General features: G+C 31.2%; 1 protein-coding gene across 1 annotated transcript in view; it reads right to left on the reverse strand.

Moving 5' to 3' along the window:
- LOC100200252 (pre-mRNA-processing factor 39) overlaps positions 1–20,466 on the reverse strand; it is a 68,904-nt gene that overhangs the window by 1,408 nt on the left and 47,030 nt on the right. The window contains exon 13 of the mRNA XM_065805628.1: positions 15,943–16,072. Within this exon, the coding sequence (XP_065661700.1) occupies positions 15,943–16,072 (130 nt within the window). The remainder of the gene's footprint in view (positions 1–15,942; positions 16,073–20,466) is intronic.

Raw genomic sequence — 20,466 nt, forward strand, 5'->3', positions numbered from 1 at the left:
GAGTAATATTTGCTTTTGGATATGTTGTTTATGGCCATTAATTTTAACTGAAATAAATTCTTTCAAATCCAAGAATATAATTTAATACTCTGATAAAGATTCTTGATCTTTGTTGGTGCTGGTGATTTCTTATTTCTCTCTTAAGATACCTTTAAATGTCTTTAGTTTGAGCGCTTTTTTAACCATTGATTTTGAAACAGAAAATATTTTCTGTTACTTGTAGGATTCGTTTTAGAAATCAGTTTTAGAGATTTTGGCGATAACAAATTCAAAATGGCTAATTTTGAATTCAAAAATCCTATTTTTATAGAAAGTTAAGTTCAGATATATCAGCAGCTACAAGACATCCTTAAATTATTTTTTCTGTATTTCTTCTTCTTTTATTGAAGACATATTCCTAAAAGTTTCAAGTTTCAATTTATTATACATCCAGTCACCCAGTACACCCGATTTTTAAACGGACCTAATTTTAATGTTTTAAGGCTGAAGGCTTTTTTAGGGGGATCTAACTTCTATAATTTTAAATCCTGTTTTACAAAAATGATCCCTGCCACCTATGTTTTCACAAAATAATATAATTTTCACATTCCCTTGAGTATTCTTTTCTATTGTGTGCTTTTATTTGCTTTATTAATATTACAATTTTTTCTTTATAGTACTTTTTTTTTTTTTGTAATTTCGAAGTCCAAAATGGCCAAAAATAATTATTTTTGTAAAATGAATTTTTATTTCTTCGAAAGATAAGATTTTAAAAAAACAATTAATTGCCCAAAATAAGCAAAGTCATTAGTTTTTCAAATTGCCATAATATTAGAATGCTTCAAGATAATGAGTTAAAATTTTTAGAAACTTCTTTTTTTCATAAATCCTAAAGGAGGTTTAAATTTTAGGAAAATGGTGTATTTTACCAGCAAACTTAGTTTACCAACAGTATTTTCAAGTACATTGAATAAAAAATGTTATTAACTTATTATATTTATATACTTTTTTTTATATAAATTATATATATATTTAAAGTATGTTCAAATTGACATTTACCTCCAATATATATATATATTTATATATATACATATATATATATATATATATATATATATATATATATATATATATATATATATATATATATACATATATGTAAATATACATATATGTAAATATACATACATATATATATATATATATATATATATATATATATATATATATATATATATATATATATATATATATATATATATACACACATATATATATACATATATATATAAACATATATATATATACATATATATATATATACATATATATCTATATATATATATATATATATATATATATATATACAACCCTTAGATGTTGTCCGAAAGTTTTTTCGATATTTTGTTGACAAAAAGTAAAAATTAAAATGCAAGACCGGAATTTTTTTTTTTTAATAATGATAGACTGCCTGCCCCAACCAAACCCTTAGTCGATGTAGCAGCACTCCCTTGCGGGTCAGGCTATTTGTCAGTCGATATAGCAGCACTCCCTTGCGAGTCAGGCTATTTGTCAGTCGATGTAGCAGCACTCCCTTGCGAGTCAGGCTATTTGTCAGTCGATGTAGCAGCACTCCCTTGCGAGTCAGGCTATAAGATAGTCGATGTAGCAACACTCCGCGCATGATTTACAGTAAAAAAAATAAAAATAAAAACATTTTATTAAAAAAAATAAAAATAAAAACATTTTATTAAAAAAAATAAAAAAAAAACATTGTTTATATTGTTAAAAACATTCACAATGTTTTTAAAACATTCTGGTCAATTAAATTTGCGTTTTTGTGGTTTTTTTAAAAAACGATTAATTTGTAATTAAATTAATGGTTTTTACTTTCGTCCAACACGGAAATGTTGGACGAAAGTTAAAAGTAATTAAAAGTGACGTATATGTTGGCGTAAGAATCACTTTTTTCCTTCCGCTCTTCCCAAAGCCAACAAACTATAGATCTATATATATATATATATATATATATATATATATATATAGAACCCTTAGATGTTGTCCGAAAGTTTTTTCCATATTTTGTTGACAAAAAGTAAAAAATAAAATGCAAGACCGGAATTTTTTTTTTTTAATAATGATAGACTGCCTGCCCCAACCAAACCTTCAGTCGATGTAGCAGCACTCCCTTGCGGGTCAGGCTATTTGTCAGTCGATGTAGCAGCACTCCCTTGCGAGTCAGGCTATTTGTCAGTCGATGTAGCAGCACTCCCTTGCGAGTCAGGCTATAAGATAGTCGATGTAGCAACACTCCCTTGCGAGTCAGGCTATAAGATAGTCGATGTAGCAACACTCCGCGCATGATTTACAGTAAAAAAAAATAAAAATAAAAACATTTTATTAAAAAAAATAAAAATAAAAACATTGTTTATATTTTTAAAAACATTCAGAATGTTTTAAAAACATTCAGAATGTTTTAAAAACATTCAGAATGTTTTTAAAAACATTCTGGTCAATTAAATTTGCGTTTTTGTGGTTTTTTTATATAACAATTAATTTGTAATTAAATTAATGGTTTTGACTTTCGTCCAACACGCAAATGTTGGACGAAAGTCAAAAGTAATTAAAAGTGACGTATGTGTTGGCGTAAGAATCACTTTTTTCCTTCCGCTCTTCCTAAAGCCAACAAACTATAGATCTATATATATATATATATATATATATATATATATATATATATATATATATATATATATATATATATATATATATATATATATATATATATATGTATATATATATATTTATCAGGCAACCAAAAAAGTTTGTGCGGTTTATCCTAATTGCCTAATTCTAAGAAATGTATTAAGAAAACTGATTGTGGTGGGAGGATGATTTTGCATATAAATTAAAGCTTGTTTTAAGGAGAATCAATCAGTGTGTTTCATAAGTTTTATTAGTGCGTAAGATATGCGCTGCAGAAGCTTGTTGTAAGATATGCGCTGCTTTTGGGAAAGGTACCATAGCAAAATGGACGGGTCAAAAGTGGTTTAAAAAATTTTCTTCTGGAAATGAAAACCTTGAAGATGAACCAAGATCTGATAGACCATCCATCGTAAACAACGAGGATATCAAGCTGGCAATCGAGCAGGACTCCAGTCAAACATGTCAGGAATTTGCCTAAAGATTTAATGTGAGTGATGAAACTATTCGTTTACATTTGCACCAACTTGGAAAACGTTGGAATTTGAGCAAATTTTTAACTGTTTTTATGTGTATTTATTTATGAATCTGCAAAACCGCACAAAATTTTTTGGTTGCCTGATATATATATATATATATATATATATATATATATATATATATATATATATATATATATATATATATATATACACATATATATATGGATATAGATATATAAATAAATATATATATATATATATACATATATATATATATATATATATATATATATATATATATATATATATATATATATATATATATATATATATATATATATATATATATATATATATATATATATATATATATAGTAAAAAACTAAATAATTATAACACTTGATTTATTTAAAACATTACTCAGAGTTTCACGCAAATAGCGATCATCAGATGTTACAAATCTCAAAAAAACAACGACAAAAAAAATATATTAAAAATACAGTGGGGTGTCTTCATTGATGACATTAAAGTTATTTATCATATATTTTTTTCATGGCGACATTTAGACACAAGTTCATTTCACAACAGTCCCCTTAAGTCTAGTGGATTTAAAGAAAACATTACTGCCGTTGCCAATGATTCTATAAAAGTTGCAAAATTACGTGCACGAAATATTATTTGGTTTAACCCTCCATTTTCAATTAATGTCAAAACAAACGTAGCCAAACTTTTCCTAAATTTAATCAATAAAAACTTCCTAAAATCTCATAAATTCCAAAAGCTGTTTAATGGAAACAACCTGAAGGTTAGCTATAGCTGTCTTCTAAATATTCGCAACATCATCACTTCACATAACAATAAAATTTAATCAAACTCTTCAAACCTTAATGCTCCAACGTGCAATTGTCGACAGATTAATTTATGTCCACTTAATGGAAAATTTTTAATTAAAAATGTCATCTATTTATGTAATGTTAAGATAAATTCGCAAGATGAAGGTAGATATTATATTGGGCTTACAGAAAAAACTTTTAAAGATCGCCTTTACAAGCACAATAACTCCTTTTGTTATAAAAGTGGGTCAAACTCTACCAAACTCTAAATTTGTGTGGAGTATTAAAAAGAAAAGTTTAAATCCTGTCCTTTCATTGAAAATTTTAGACCCGGCTGAACCGTTTAAACTTGGTGGTAAGTCATGCAATTTATGCTTGATGGAAAAATATCATATAATGTCATCAAAGAAGACACTCTACTATATTTTTAATATATTTTTTTTGTCGTTGTTTTTTTGAGATTTGTAACATCTGATGATCGTTATTTGCGTGAAACTCTGAGTAATATTTTAAATAAATCGAGTGTTATAATTATTTAGTTTTTTACTATATATTGCTCTACTTTGGTATTGAGCACTCCTTAACAAGGAATATTTACACAATTACTACAATATACATATATATATATATATATATATATATATATATATATATATATATATATATATATATATATATATATATATATATATATATATATATATATATATATATATATATTAGGGTGGCCCTTATTTTTTAACTTTCAAATTGTTTAGCTCCCAACCCCATTTCTTGTTCCAATCATGAAAATAATGATCTATACAAAATTTTAGCGTAATCGGACAACTGTAAGTCGACCCTCATCGTCCATGAAGTTTTGAAATTTTTGCCCTAAGAGTCATTTTTGAGGTGAAAAGTTTTAAAACTGTTTTTAAAACTGTTTGTGCTGCTCGTGTAAAGTGACTTTTAGATTGTCTTCTTTTTAGACTGTAAAATGGCATCAAGTTCGTCTGGGATTTCATCACAGAAGTTAAGAAAAAATTTTCATGTCTGTTTTGTTGACTACATTTCAAATCAAATGGTCGGAGCCGAATTGCCTTCGAACCAGCAAGTTTTACGCATTTTCTTCTACAATGTAAGAGTTGTAAACCTAACAACAAAGGAAAGTGCAATACTAGTGATTCAAGAAGTTTTCATTTTTTGGCAAAAAGCATGAATTCCTACTAAAAGAACTGACCACTAGTGCAGTGGGTTGATGCTTTTTTACGTAACAATATTTCACTGCCGGACACCAACAAATCCTTTTGCACAACTTAAGTTTATATATTCCTGTATGTAAAACAATCGAGACACAAACCGTTAAGCGAATAAAATTGGTTAAATTGGTCTTTAAAGATAAGAAAGATTTGTGTCTTGTTGACGCCATTATATTACGTCACGGTCGTAGTAATAACCAAATTCGGACGAATAACGGACGAATAAATAAAAACATGGCACGTTGTTAATGATTGAACTTTGCAATGACATCGCAAACGGTGGACACTTTTTATTAACAACTATAAATAATTTTTTAAAGAGTGAAAAAAGAAAAAGAAAAATCAATAAATCAGGAGATATTTTGCTTTAGTTTTTCAAAAATATAATCAATTATAAAGAAAAAACGAAATATCTAAAAAGAAGAAAAAAGAACGAACTATTTGAAAGGATATAAAATAAACTACAAAAGTAACGAAAATAATAATAAACAAAAAAAAGTTTAAAAATGAATGAAAAAGGAAAGAAAACATTCGAAAATTTGGGAAAACTCGGCATAACAAGATTTTATATTGTTTTTACTTTTTTCATATTTCGTTAGTTATTCATTTCATATTATGATTTATTTTAAGGTAGTTTTATTTAGCTATGCAATGATGTTTTCCGTTATGTAATGATATTTTCTTTTCTTTAGTTTTTAGTATATGTAGTGCATATAGCTTTACTTATTATTTGTTGCTAATCATTAAAATCATTTGCTAGTTATTTACTCCATCATGTTAGTTTTATAAAGTGTTTCTTTTTTTCTTTCTATGTTTTATGAATTATTTATTGTTACTAGTTTGCTTGATTACATTATTATGCTTTGTACTTTTTTAGCGGTAGCTTTGTTTGTAATGTTTATCCCTTTTTTTGGTTTTTGTTTTTCACAGTGTTTTTCTGTTTTTGTTTTTTTTGTTTATTGTGTTATTGTGTTATTGTACAATATATTATGGTTTTCATATTTTAACAATTATGATTAACATATTTACTAAATCTATATAATTTTTTTAGTAGTAGTCGTTTTTATGTCATCGTTAATTGTTACGTTTTGTCAATTTTTTACTGTTTGTAACTGTAGCTATGTATGTATAAATGATTATTGTATAAAACGTAATATTGATTTATTTTATTTATTGTAATTACTGTATTACTATTATTATTATTACTATTAATAATATAATTATTAATATTACCAAGATTATTTGTATATATGTAAATTATTTTTTTAAGGTATTTACTTGTATGCTCTGTATGTTGTATTACTCTGTATGCTTATTTCGTGATGCGCTTTTCATTTCTTTCAGTTTTAATAACAATCATGTCTACCAGTAAAAGAAGAAAAATAGAGCTTGTTGATGTCACACAATTTCCTGAGGTACTTGTTCCTGTGCGTGATATCAATTGGGAATTGTGCATTTTGTGTCAGCGTGTTTCACCGGAACCTCTTATAATTCCCAAAGAGGCAGGTTATAAAACTCTAAGTGAAAACTTGATCGAGTTCGATAATCATGAAGCTTTGCCACCAAACTATTCGCTTGGATAAAATAAGTGATGGAAAGGAGTTATTGCACGCATTAATTGTTAATAAGGCAAAGTACCACAAGCTTTGCCGAAACAAGTACGACTCTCAGAAACTGCAGAGAATCATTGAGAGAAACCAAAATGTGCAAGATGATTCTGAAAACGCCCAGACCTCTGCTAGGTGCATGCGATCCTCATGTAAAGCAGTTGACATAAAAAGTTGTTGTTTGTTTTGTGATGGTGAATCTGTGACAGGCAACCCCTTAGTACAGGCAAGCACAAAAGAAATTGGCTCAAAAGTGTATGCTCTAGCCATTGAAATGCAGGACACAAATCTGCTTAACAAAATAGCAAACCAAGATTTCATAGCACTCGAAGTCAAATATCATAAAGACTGTTACAGGGGATTTCTCAACAGAGCCCGCAGTCATGAGCGCTCCTTTAGCAATGATGAACACAATCTCTATCGATTGACTTATGGCTCTGTCATTGCGGAATTGGTTAGTTACATGGAAGAGATGTTTATATATGGTACATCATCCCCTGTTTTTAAGCTGTCTGACATCAATAAACTTTGTGCAGATCGTATGTCGAGTCTCGGAGTTCAGTCTGAGTCTATCAACCGAACTAGACTGAAGGACGATTTAATTTCCTTAGTTCCTGGTTTGAGGGAAGACAAGTGTGGTAAAGAAGTCATCTTAAGCTTTGAGCCAGATGTGGGTAATGCCATACGTGATGCTTGCAACTTCAACGATATGTCGGACGGTATTTGCATTGCTCAGGCAGCTGGTATTCTCCGTAGAGATATGTTTAGAGAGTTTCCCAAATTCAGCGGCTCGCTTATAGGCGACTTTGGATCTCGTGATTGTGTGCCACCTTCCCTTGTAAATTTTGTTAATACTCTTTTAGGAGGCTACAATATCGACAATGGTTCACCTGCTTCCGCACCCGAGCAGGAAGCTGCTTATTCCATTGCACAGTTAATTCGATTTAATAGTGTAAAGCGTAGCAGAGCCAACAGACCTCAACAAATACGTCATCAAGCAAACCAAGAAACTCCATTGGCCGTGTACCTTGGTTTGATGATCCATAACTGCACTCGGAAAAGATCAGTTGTCGACAAATTGAATTCTCTAGGTTTAAGTATTTCATATGACCGAGTTCAAGAAATTGAATCAAGTTTGACTAATGAAAAGTGCAAATTTTATGAGCAAATAGGTCATGTGATACCAAGTTGCCTGTCTGAAGGTGTTTTTACAACAGCTGCGATAGACAATATTGATCACAATTCATCTTCAACTACATCTAACGATTCATTCCACGGCTCTAGCGTCACAATTATTCAGCATCCGGATACTCCCCATTCAAATTCAAAATCCACTTCAGATGGACTCCTTTGGTCTAGGAAAATCAATAGCAAATTGCCGGATACATACACCACTCTCCCTGCAACGAATAATGTTGTTTCCGAACCACTAATAACCACCGTGAATGCATCACCTATTGCTAGTGATCCAATAACCATTGAGCAGTTGACACCTTGGCTAAATTCTGTGCAGGAGTCTGTGTATAACACATCAACAAATAAAACTTCATTCGCTGCTTTCCATGCAGAAAGAAATATGCATCCAGCAACCTTTCCATGTCATAACATACTATTGCCATTGCTAACAGATCACATTCAGTCTCCAGCAACAGTACGCCATTTGATGGATGTAATAATAAAAATAACGAGTGCTGTCAATAACAAACAAGGTGCTGTTATAACTGGTGATCAGCCCGTGTACGCAGTTGCAAAGTATATACAATGGAAGTTTCCGGATGTTTATGGAGAGGATAAAATAGTCATTATGATGGGTGGACTCCATATTGAAATGGCCATTCAAAACATGATTGGAAAGTGGTTGAAGGGCAGTGGTTGGACTGAAATGTTCATAAAAGCAGAGGTTGCTAGCATTGGAAGGAGTGAGTCGCTGCTTAAATCGTCGCACATAAAGAGAACAAGATATGCGCACGAAGTGAGCCTGGCATCTCTTTTCATTCTTCGTGATGAGGCGTATAAGCTAGATTGTAAGGACTTTGTTGAGTCATTGGAAGAGTGGATTTCCAGGAAAAGCAACGAATCTAATCAGTTTCTTTATTGGCAAACCGTTATGGAGTTGGAGAGCCTGCTACTGAGTTTTGTGCGCAGTATTCGCGAATCAAACTTCGAGGAGTACGTGCGAATGCTAAAGCAGATTGCTCCATGGTTCTTCGCACTTGATCTAACTAATTACTCTTGCTGGTTGCCGGTTTTCATCAAAACCTTGGAAGAGCTACCTGTCCGACACCCTTATGTGTTTGAGGAATTCAAAAAGGGCCACTTCACAAGTAGGAAAACTAACGCGGACTTCTCTGCCATGTCTGATGACCAGCTTCATGAACAGAACAACAAATTGATCAAGAGTGACGGAGGAGCAATCAATGTACTTCATAACGAAACTGCTCTTCTTAAGTGGATGGTGGCTGGTCCAGAAATTTCTCGAATGATTAATGAGTTTGAGAATGAAGTTCGCAGTTCCACTTCTTTGGGTTATCAACACCGTCGCCATCATGAAGACAGAAATAGTTTTCAGACTCGTTATCTTCATCACGTGTCTGAAGTGGTGAAATCTATGCGCGATGATGGGAATCCTTTTGCGGAGCAGTTACTGCAGACAGCAGACAACCATAAGATTATAATGTCCAATTCAGCCGAAAAAACTGTTCAAGAAGCCAAGATCACAGGGCAACAGCAATACAACGAGTACGTAGCTGACCGTCTTGTGTCCAGACAAAAGTCAATTTATGAGCCTTTGAAAAGAAACAAATTTGAATTGTTCCACAGTTTGAAAATTCCAGGTTCCAAACATAAAACTAAAATCGCTGATCTTAAACATGACTCCAACTACTTTTGTAAAATGTATGTAGCAAGTCAAAATCGTGTTAGTGATATAGAGGATTTCTTTTCACACGAAAACAACTGTTATCCGCCGTCAATTTCTGAATTCGGAAGGAAGCGTAAGGCCACCAGCAAATCAGATGTCCTCATTTGTTTGGAACAGTATGGTAGCGAGAAACAACAAGACTTCAACCTTGACTATAAGGTTTCTGCTCTGATTGTTGATGGTGCAGCACTCGTACACATGCTTCACCCGAGATCGTCAAAGACATTCTCTGACTACTGCGAAAATGTGATTGGACCATTCGTGGACAGACTTCTGAGATCCGTGCAGCGCCTTGACATTGTTTTTGATCGGTATGTCCCAAAAAGCTTGAAGTCCGAAACACAGGAAGATCGTGGATCAGGGCAACGCATAAACGTCACAATGGGTACACTTATTCCAAAAAAGTTTGACAAATTCCTATCTGTGGACTTCAATAAGACGCAACTGTTCGGCCTTATTTCCAGATTCGTTTTAACGCAATCCGTAGTTGGAAAAGTTATTGTTTGTACCATTGAAGAAACTGCATGTGCCAGTCAACAAGATTTAGATGTATCGTCCATATCTCCTTGTAGTGCTGAAGAGGCAGATGGCCGTCTTTTGCTCCATGCTAATCATGCACTGAAAAATGGCAACTTAACTATAACTATACGCACTGTGGACTCCGATGTGGTCGTTATAGCTCTCTCTGTGTTTAGCCAGATGATTGGAGTGAAAGAGTTGTGGATTGATTTTGGAGTTGGAAAAGGAAGACGAATGATAGGAGTTCACCATCTACATCAACACATTCCAGATGGTGTATCGTCAAATTTACCATTCTTCCATGCCTTCACCGGATGTGACACAGTATCAACATTCTGTGGGATTGGAAAACGAACGGCATGGAAAGCGTGGATGAACTACCGAGTAGTTGATGCTGCATTTCACAATCTTTCCACGTCAGACTTAAAAAATGATGTCTTAACTGATACGGCAATGAAGGCCATTGAGCGATTTGTAGTATTGATGTACGATCGATCATCAACCGCTGCTGGCGTAAACGAATGCCGCCGTATACTCTACACCATAAAGAATAGAGCAATTGAAAACATTTCGCCGACTGCAGACGCTCTTCTGCAGCACACAAAGAGAGCAGCACTGCAGGCACACTTATGGAAACAATGCTTGTCTGCTGTTACTCCAGGATATTTACCCACTGAATGGGGATGGAAAGATACTGCTGATGAGTGCTATACACCACTTTGGTGCACTCTGCCGGAGATTTCTCGACATTGCCAGGAACTGATTCGTTGTTCGTGCAAAACTGAGTGTAAAAACTGTTCATGTAAACGACATGGTTTACCATGCACTAAGCTGTGTGCATGTAACGGCTATTGTTACAAAGAAACAAATGGTGATTCATATGAAGAACTAGAAGTTGAAGAAGACCCGGAATTCGACCATGTTCTCCAGATCTCCTTCCATGACGAATTGTAATCCAAAAGTGTATTGTAATTATGTAAATACGTAAATGTATGTAAATATGTAAATATGAGTTTCTTGTTACATCATCGAACAAGACGGCGTTTATTTTAAGTGGATGTCACTACTAGTTCTAAAGTTATGACCATTTAAAAACTTTCAAGATGGCCGATGGCAGCCATCTTGAAATTTCAAAACATTGATTTCAGTCAGTTTTATGTAACTTTTCTCTTAGAACAAATCGATGTTTATTTGAAGTGGATATCACTACTAGTTCTACAGTTATGACCATTTAAATACATTCAAAATGGCCGCCATTAGCCATTTTGAATAATTCATCTGTAAAACGATTCCAGATGCATAACAAGTTTGTGTCTCGCTATTTTTTTGTTGCTCATACCGTCCACTATCACTATGCAAAGTTACACGCTGGTGTCCAGAAGTGAAATGTTTTTATGATAGCCAGCTGCACTACACTGTGTTGAGAAGTTACTGAAACTGTGATGATGAATGAAAAGGTTTACAAAAGAATTTGAGGAGAGGTGCAAAGACAAAGAAAAAAGAGATATCTTTGTAGACAATATGGATGATCTGTTTAACATAGCTCATTCAGAAGCTTTGGAACAGATAAAAAATGAAGAGGATATGAATTTCTTAATCCTTCAGCACCAAAAAGGACGACCAGGGTTTATGCTTGGTGTGGATCACAAACTAAAACACAAGGAAGAAAGGGCACTGAAGTGCACTGCAATGGAAACTGCCAGGAGAAAAAAGACTTATGAAGAAATGGAACAACATTTTGGTACTCATGAGCTTTCTGCATCAAAAACTGATTATTCAGCATCAAGCAGTGAAGACATTGATAGTGGTGACAACAGTGAAAGTTCACCTGCCATCGTTCAGCAAATATCAACAGCAGGAGCAGCAGCCAAAGTTCCAACAACACGAGGTACATTGCCATTTTTATCTCCCCATCTCGCAGAAGTTTTTGATAGGTGCAAAATTACTGACCGAAATGAGGTTTACGTATTAATGGCTGCTGCAGAAGCTTTCGGATGTGATACTGAAAACCTGGCGATAAATCACACTTCTTTTCAACGCCTTAGAAAGAAATTTAGAGAAGACACTCAGAAATTCAGCAAAACTTTAACCTAAATGATTGCCAAGAATTAGTGCTACACTGGGATGGAAAGGTGCTCCTAGCACTAACTAGTGTTGAAAAGGTAGGTAGACTGGCAATAATAGTAACTTTTCAAGGCAAGGAGCAATTGTTGGGAGTCCCTGAAATCCAAACATCTTCAGGTTAAGACCAAGCTATGGCTGCTTATCAAGCAGTAGAGAAGTAGGGTTTAACCGAAAAAATTTAGGCAATTTGCTGTGATACGACAGCAAGCAACACAGGTCGAGTAAATGGTGCTTGTACAAACCTAGAAAAATTGTTCAATCGTGACCTCCCTTGCCGTCACCACATTTTTGAGTTTTGAGGAGCTGTTTCGAGTCACTGATGGGTGCAACTTCTTCTCCGGACATGGCGCTTTTCAAAAGATTTAAAGAAGCCTGGACAAAACTCGACAAGAATGTTTATATAACTGGTAATAATAAAGTGCCTGATAATGTCTGCTCTACCATTCTTGGATTTGTTGAACACTACCTTTCTACACAAAAACAGCAGAGAGATGATTACCAAGAATTGTTGGAGTTAACAATAATCTTTCTTGGTGGCATTGCGAAGAACGGAATATCATTTCGTATGCCAGGAGCTGTAAGTCATGCAAGATAGATAGCAAAGGCAATTTATGCATTTAAGATATACCTGTTTCAAAATCAATTTCAGTTATCACATACAGAGAAGAACTCTTTAAGAAGAATATGTATGTTCCTTGCTCGTATGTACGTTCAAGCCTGGTTTCTATCATCAGAAGCAATTACAGCCCCATATCATGATTTCCTATTCATGTGCAAACTGATTAATTATCGAGACATAGATCGACAAGTCAATAAGGCTGCTGCAAAGAAATTTTCCAACCACCTCTGGTACTTAGTTCCCAAAACTGTTGTACTCGCCTTATTTGATGACAATGTTCCACCAGCAGTTAAGGCAAATACGGCTCAAGTTTTGCTCGACAAAGATGAAGAAGCAGAGGAAGAAAAAAATCAAGTCAAGAGATACATTCTTCCCAAAAGACTTTTCTTCCTTTCCAAACATCGAGTTTCCATTTCTGTTAACTCTTGGTACAAAATCATTCTTCAACAGATTTTCTCTCAGCACCAATTTTCTGAACAAAGACCCTTCAGTATGGAAGGATGTTTACAAAAGTGGATTTGAAAAACTTAAGAAAATAGTGGTTGTGAATGATGTTGCGGAAAGAGGAGTCAAACTCATTCAGGAATATAATAACATTCTCACCAAAGACGAAACTGAGAAACAATTATAGACAATAAAAAGTTTCTGGCAACAATCTGCAATAAACTGCTACTAAATCCTGTCTTATGAAACAGTAATGTTCAAGGTTCATTGGTTCACATTATGTTTTGATACTATGGACATTATTGTTGTACATGAAAATGCTTTTGCCTTATAGCTTTTTGGTGTAGTAAATAAGAACATGGTCGATATAGACAAGAGTATGTCGCTTTTGAACGGAATTATTCATTATGCATATTATGTTCCAACTTAAAAGCGTTTGAGGGTTGCCTTGCAGTTGTCTGATTGAGCTGAAATTTTGTACAGTTCCTTATTTGGTTGATTTTCACTTTCAAAAATTTTAATACAGCTAAGGGCCAACCTAATATATATATATATATATATATATATATATATATATATATATATATATATATATATATATATATATATATATATATATATATATATATATATATATATTTATATATATATATATATATATATAAAATATATTCATATTTATATAAATATTTAAAAAGTATGTTTATATATACTTTTAAAGTATGCTTAAAATGACATTTAACTCCACAAATATCATTATTGTGCAAAGTATTTTGTAACTTTCTTAACTTGAGATTAAAAGCAGTAAAAGTGTAAATAAAGAGTTTTGAACAGTTTTCCCACCGAAAGAAAATGATTGTTCTCGATCAATTTAACTCATTTTTTTGTTGAGCTAACAAAGTATGGGTTTCTTGGTATTTATTTTAGCATAACACTTTAAATCTAAGCCAAATATATATATAAATCTTTTTTAAACCGCAATTTTTTAATTTTTGGAAACTTTAAACTGATTGGGAATTCTGCATTAAACATGGTGCCATCATTTTGGCTAACATAATGATTGTTTAATGATGCAGTAACAAAAAAGATATAGTTAGGAGATTTTTTATTTGATAAGTCTCTTTCACATACTATTCAAAGATATATATACATATATACATATATATATATATGCATATATATATACATATATACATATATATATATATACATATATATATATATATACATATATATATATATAATATATATATATATATATATATTATATATATATATATATATATATATATATATATATATATATATTATATATATATATATATATATATATATATATATATATATATATATATATATATATATATATATATATAATATATTAGGGTGGGTCAAAAAGTATAAAGTTTTAGCTGCCCAAATCAAACATACCAAAAAAGGTGCTCCTCTATTTCCTGAATAAGATAGTATAAAATTTTTGAATAAGAAATATTTTTAGTGGTCCCAACTGACCCTTGAATATTTAATGGGCCCCTAATATATCTTACAAAAATTGTCTCAAAAGTATGTCAACCTGGTACTCAAAAAAAGCGAAATTTTATAAAATTTTATAAAATTGTAGTTATTTTTTATAAAATTTCAATTTAAAAAAATTTACTAAAAAAATCCTTAAGAAACTTACCTTTTTTCAAAATTGTTAAAAAACAATCATTTTTATGCAATAAAATCTAAAATAGATATATTCATTAAAAAAAATAACTATTTTTGAAAATTTTATAAAATTTTACTTGATTTGAGTACCAGGTTGACATACTTTTGAAACAATTTTTGTAAGATAATATTAGGGGCCCATTAAATATTCAAGGGTCAGTTGGCAGTTGGGACCACTAAAACAATTCTTATTCAAAAATTTTTATACTATCTTATTTAGGAAATGGAGGAGCACCTTTTTTAGTATGTTTGATTTGTGCAGCTAAAACTTTATACTTTTTGACCCACCCTAATATATATATATATATATATAAATATATATATATATATATATATATATATATATATATATATATATATATATATATATATATATAAATAGAAGCATATAGTATAATATATAATATATACAATATAAGGTAGATTTTAAAGTATAGAATTTGATTCTCAACACGCCCCTAACAGTAATGCACTAAGATTGTTTTTTCTATACAATGTTTGTCAAAGTTCAGATTTCAAAACTATAGGGTTGATAGAGGAATGTAAAAACAAACTTAAAAGAAAAAATTAGTTGCCTCCTCAATACAAAAACAAACTAAAAATATTGATTTTGATCAAGTTAGTATCTCCAGTGATAGGTCACTGTAACATTTTACTTCAGTACATCAACTAATACAAACACATCAACTAATACAAACACACCAACCTAAATTACTAACACTATATCAATCAGTGTAAAAAAAAAATCTTTTTTGACAATTTACCTCGCCTGTTGAATCAAACCAAGAATTATTTCTATCTGAAAATGTTGGATATTTTTCAATAACTTTTGGCTCTTCACTTGGGAGAGGAATATCTGACTTCAGAACTTTTGACGAAGCGTCAGTTGATATACTGTAATTAGTTAAAAAATAATTTTAAAACAAGTTTACAAAAAAACAAGAAATTGAGTCGAATAAAAAAAATATTGGCACATGATAACTATATCAAAACCTTTTTGTCAACTTCATAAGTATAAATATTGCGTAAGTAACAAATTTTCTGAAAGGTCATTTTTTTTTTTTTTTTTTTGAGTTAGTACACAACTTAAATTTAAAAAATCTATGTGAAAATTTAATCTAACAACAATTAAGCCAGAAATTTTAATACAACAACAAAAACTGCAAAGAAGAAAATCAGTATAATTCTTTGGTATAATACTCTCAAAATTGAGAAAACAATGTGAGGGCCAGTTTCAGCTCAGAAAACTAAATGTGTAAGCATTAAAGCTAGATTTTATAAATTTGTAAAATAGTTTAAAAATATTAATTAAAACATAGAGAAAAAAAGGTGATACTTATAAAGTTATTAAATAAATTTCCTCATTATTAAATAGATAAATGACTGATAAGAGTAATTCCATGTCATATGAATAGAATACAACTTTTTGAAAACTAAATGAATGGAATTAAACTTTTTGAAATTAATTCTTTTATTGTTGTAGCAATTACTCTTTATCCGTTTTAAAACAGAAGGGTAATTCCATGTCAATTGAGCCAGGCCATGTCACCATACATCTCAGATTTTGCTGATTTTTATACAGTTGAGAGTACTTAGTAAAACATGAAATCCTAGAAAACTTTAGCTTCTAGCTCCAAGAGGATCCTGAAATATGATCATTTTACTTTCAACTGATCTTGGCCAGACCCCTCTTGTCCACTTAGAATTATGACCTTTGTTTAAAGATTCCAAGTCGCATAGCTTTAAAAATATTCTTGCAATACATTTTCCACTACCTTTCAGCTAGACTAGCTAGAGCTATGAAAATTTCTGTATTTTTTTCGTGTCGATAAACGAATATTTTAAAATTAAAAAAGAGCCCAAGAAACTAGGGGAGGGGGCTAGGGGCATGCGCCCCACTTTTTTGAGCAGAATCTTGAGATGGATTTTTCACTATCTTCCAGACAAGCTGCAGCTCTGAAACTTTCAGCATTAAGTAGTCCTGATAAACATGCGTTAAAATTGTTTCAGGTCAGACGACCAGATAGTCCATGGGGCTGGGGCACCTAGGACCATGCCCCACTTTTTTTCTCAAAAAAAAACTTTTTTTTTTTTTAAACTTATTTAAGATAACTTTAAAACTATTGTCTTCAAATTTTTTTTTTAGATTTTCATTTTTAACAACGTTAAACATTTCTTTGATAACATTGCTTAACATTTATATTTGTTCCATTTGGTTTTGATCATTCTATGTTCAATAACCTTTCTTAAAATGTTTTAAGAAACTTAGTGTTTATAAGAATTTTGATTTGCATGTATAAGATTAAAAACAGTCTAAAGTAGTGATTTTAACAGAATTTTATTTTGTATAATTTAAAATTTGAATTAAAAAAGATTAATATATTTTGCTAATTCTAAAATGGTAACAGCAAGTTGTTAACAGAAACAAAAAACATCCTTTCATTACACTAGTATAGAAGAAATTTGTTACCTATTAGTCATCATTAACATTTTTAACATTAACAAATTGAGTATAATTAAACTTTTTGAAAAGAAAACTTTCTTTTTTTCAAAGTAAGATAAAAGAAATCAATCACTGTTTAGTTTTGTATTACCATGGTGATTGCTTAAGTTGCTTTCATTAAATTAATTACTATTGGTTTCTCATTTTTAAATTAATCTCAAATTGTTTTTAGTGCTGCAGTAAGAATGGATTCATGTGATTTTGGAAAAAAGTTAAATGATACTTGTCATAAACTAAGTTGTTGTAGAAAGATTGATTTAAAGAAATTTGATTGCTATAGAGAAGATGCCAGAGAAGAATTTTTTTGGAGATCTGGAATAACAGATGATAAAATTTTAACAATCTGCCTTCATCAAGATTTTTGGTACACACTTTGAAAAGAAGCACACAAAATGTTGTAATTTATTGGACAAATATAAATCAAAAAGAAAAGCAATCAAAGGTAAATATTGTTGATAAAAAATTATTGTAAAATCTTTTTTGAATAATGAAATTAAAATCTACTAGTTTATAAAAGTTTGAAAAAAAGCTGATCTGATTATGCATTATATATTGAAATAAGTACAAATAATTTTCATATTAATAGGTAATTACTAAAATCAAATTGTTCTTTTCATTTCAGGGAGTCATGTAATAACATTAGACATGGCAAAACATTGAGAATTAATTTTCCAAATGTTGTGCCTGGATATCAACTTTGTCGAAGCTGCTTTGATGCTATAATCAGTAAATTTCATGAACAAGATAATTGTGAACTTGAAGAATCTATTTCATGTGGTACTTCTGAAAAGTCACGAGAGGTAGTAAATGTTAGTTTGGAAACAATAGGCGTATCCCCCATAAAACTTCATGGCATTCCAAAGCATCAACGGTTATCTGTTGCTAAAAGTAAAGTTATAAAAACAATGTCAAAGTATGAAGAGCATATTTCAAAAGTATATAATGTTAGGGAAGAAGAACTGAAACATAAAATTCCTCATACGAAAATTATTGACAAAAGTAAATGCGATGACCAATTATAAATTAATATTTATAATTGGTCATTGTAATTAAATTGTAAATTGTTTCAATTTACAATTTAATTATAATTGGTCATTATAGTTAAATTGTAAATTGTTTCTGACCAAAAAACTAAAATTTAGTTGTTAACATTTACACCCGAGTCTTGGTCAAGAAATTTTGCTGCAAGATATTTCAACATCACTATATACCAAATTAAAGAAGCGCGCAAACTAAAGAAAATAAGTGGGATTTTTTCAGTTCCAGGCACTAAGAAAGGAAAAATATTTTCATATTTGGAGCATCAGGCACTCATTCTGTTTATGTATGTACCTCCATCAAAATGCAATACTTTTGACCAATGCTATACAAATAAAATGTACTTTTATTTGTATAGCATTGGTCAAGAGTATTGCATTTTGATGAAGGGTACATACACAAACAGAATGAGTGCCTGATGCTACAAAGATCTGATGACAAAAGTTGTTTGTGATGTGACAAGTAATGAGTGCATGGTTCATCGATGTCCGAACAGTCCAGGTATAGTTTCTTTAAAGAAGTTTCTGGATGCACAACTAATTGACAATGACGAGGAGGTGTCATTCAATCAGTGGCAGAAAACAGACAGAACAACATTGATCTATCAGACAACAACAATGGAAGAATACAAATTGATTTTATCAGAGGCAATAAACAAGTTAACAGCTCATTCCTACATTGCAAAATGTCAAGCAAGATACCTAAACTGCTGTATTGTCTTAGGTGACTTTGCAGAAAACTTCACTTTTGTGATTCAAGATGAAATCTAAAGTAACCATTGGTGCAAAAATCAATGCACATTGCACCCCGTTGCCCTCTATTTATTAAACAAAAATGACCAACTTGAAGAAAAATCGCTTTGCTTCATGTCAGAAGATAATGAGCATGACACTAATTTTTTGTATGAAGTTTAAACACAAATAGTTAACTATTTAAAAGAATATCATCCTAAAATTTCCTAAAGAATATCATCCTAAAGATTCTTTATTTTTCTGATGGTTGTGCTGCACAGTATTAAAATCACAAAAACCTTAACAATATCTGTCTCCATAAAAATGATTTTGACATTGATGCAGAGTGGACATTTTTTGGTACAAGTCATGGTAAGTCACCATGTAATGGTATTTGTGGCACTGTAAAACAATTAACTACAAATGCAAGTCTACAAAGGCCCATAAATGACCAGATATTGAATTGTAACAAAATGTTTGACTACTGTACTAACAATATTAAAGGGATTATTTTTTTCAAGATTGAAAAAGAAAGACTGACAGAATTGCGCACCACTTTGAAAACACGTTTTGAGCTAAGTAGAACAATTCCTGGAACTAGGAGCTATCATCAATTTAAACCAGAATCTATATATAATATTACCTTTAAACGAACAAGTGAAGATGCTCATATAACAGGCATTTTTTCTTTTTCTTGTATTCAAAGTTCTTAAAATGATCAGCAAATTAACATTGATGCCTTGAAATTGGGTGAATTCATTATGTGTAAATATGATGCGTTTGATTGGATTGGTATGATCAATGAAATTGATAATATAGAGCAAGATGTTATGGTAACGTTCATGTACCCGCATAATCCTTTTAATAAACTTTTCTGGCCATCTAGAGTAGATGAGTGTTGGGTGCCAATTACCAACATAACTTGTATAATTAATGCACCTGTAACAACAAATGGACGTTTTTATACTTTGACCGTCGATGCATCTATCCTAATCTTAACATTATCTTGACTTTCT

The sequence above is a fragment of the Hydra vulgaris genome, chromosome 09 (assembly GCF_038396675.1).
Source record: "Hydra vulgaris chromosome 09, alternate assembly HydraT2T_AEP".
NCBI classification, from domain to species: domain Eukaryota; kingdom Metazoa; phylum Cnidaria; class Hydrozoa; order Anthoathecata; family Hydridae; genus Hydra; species Hydra vulgaris.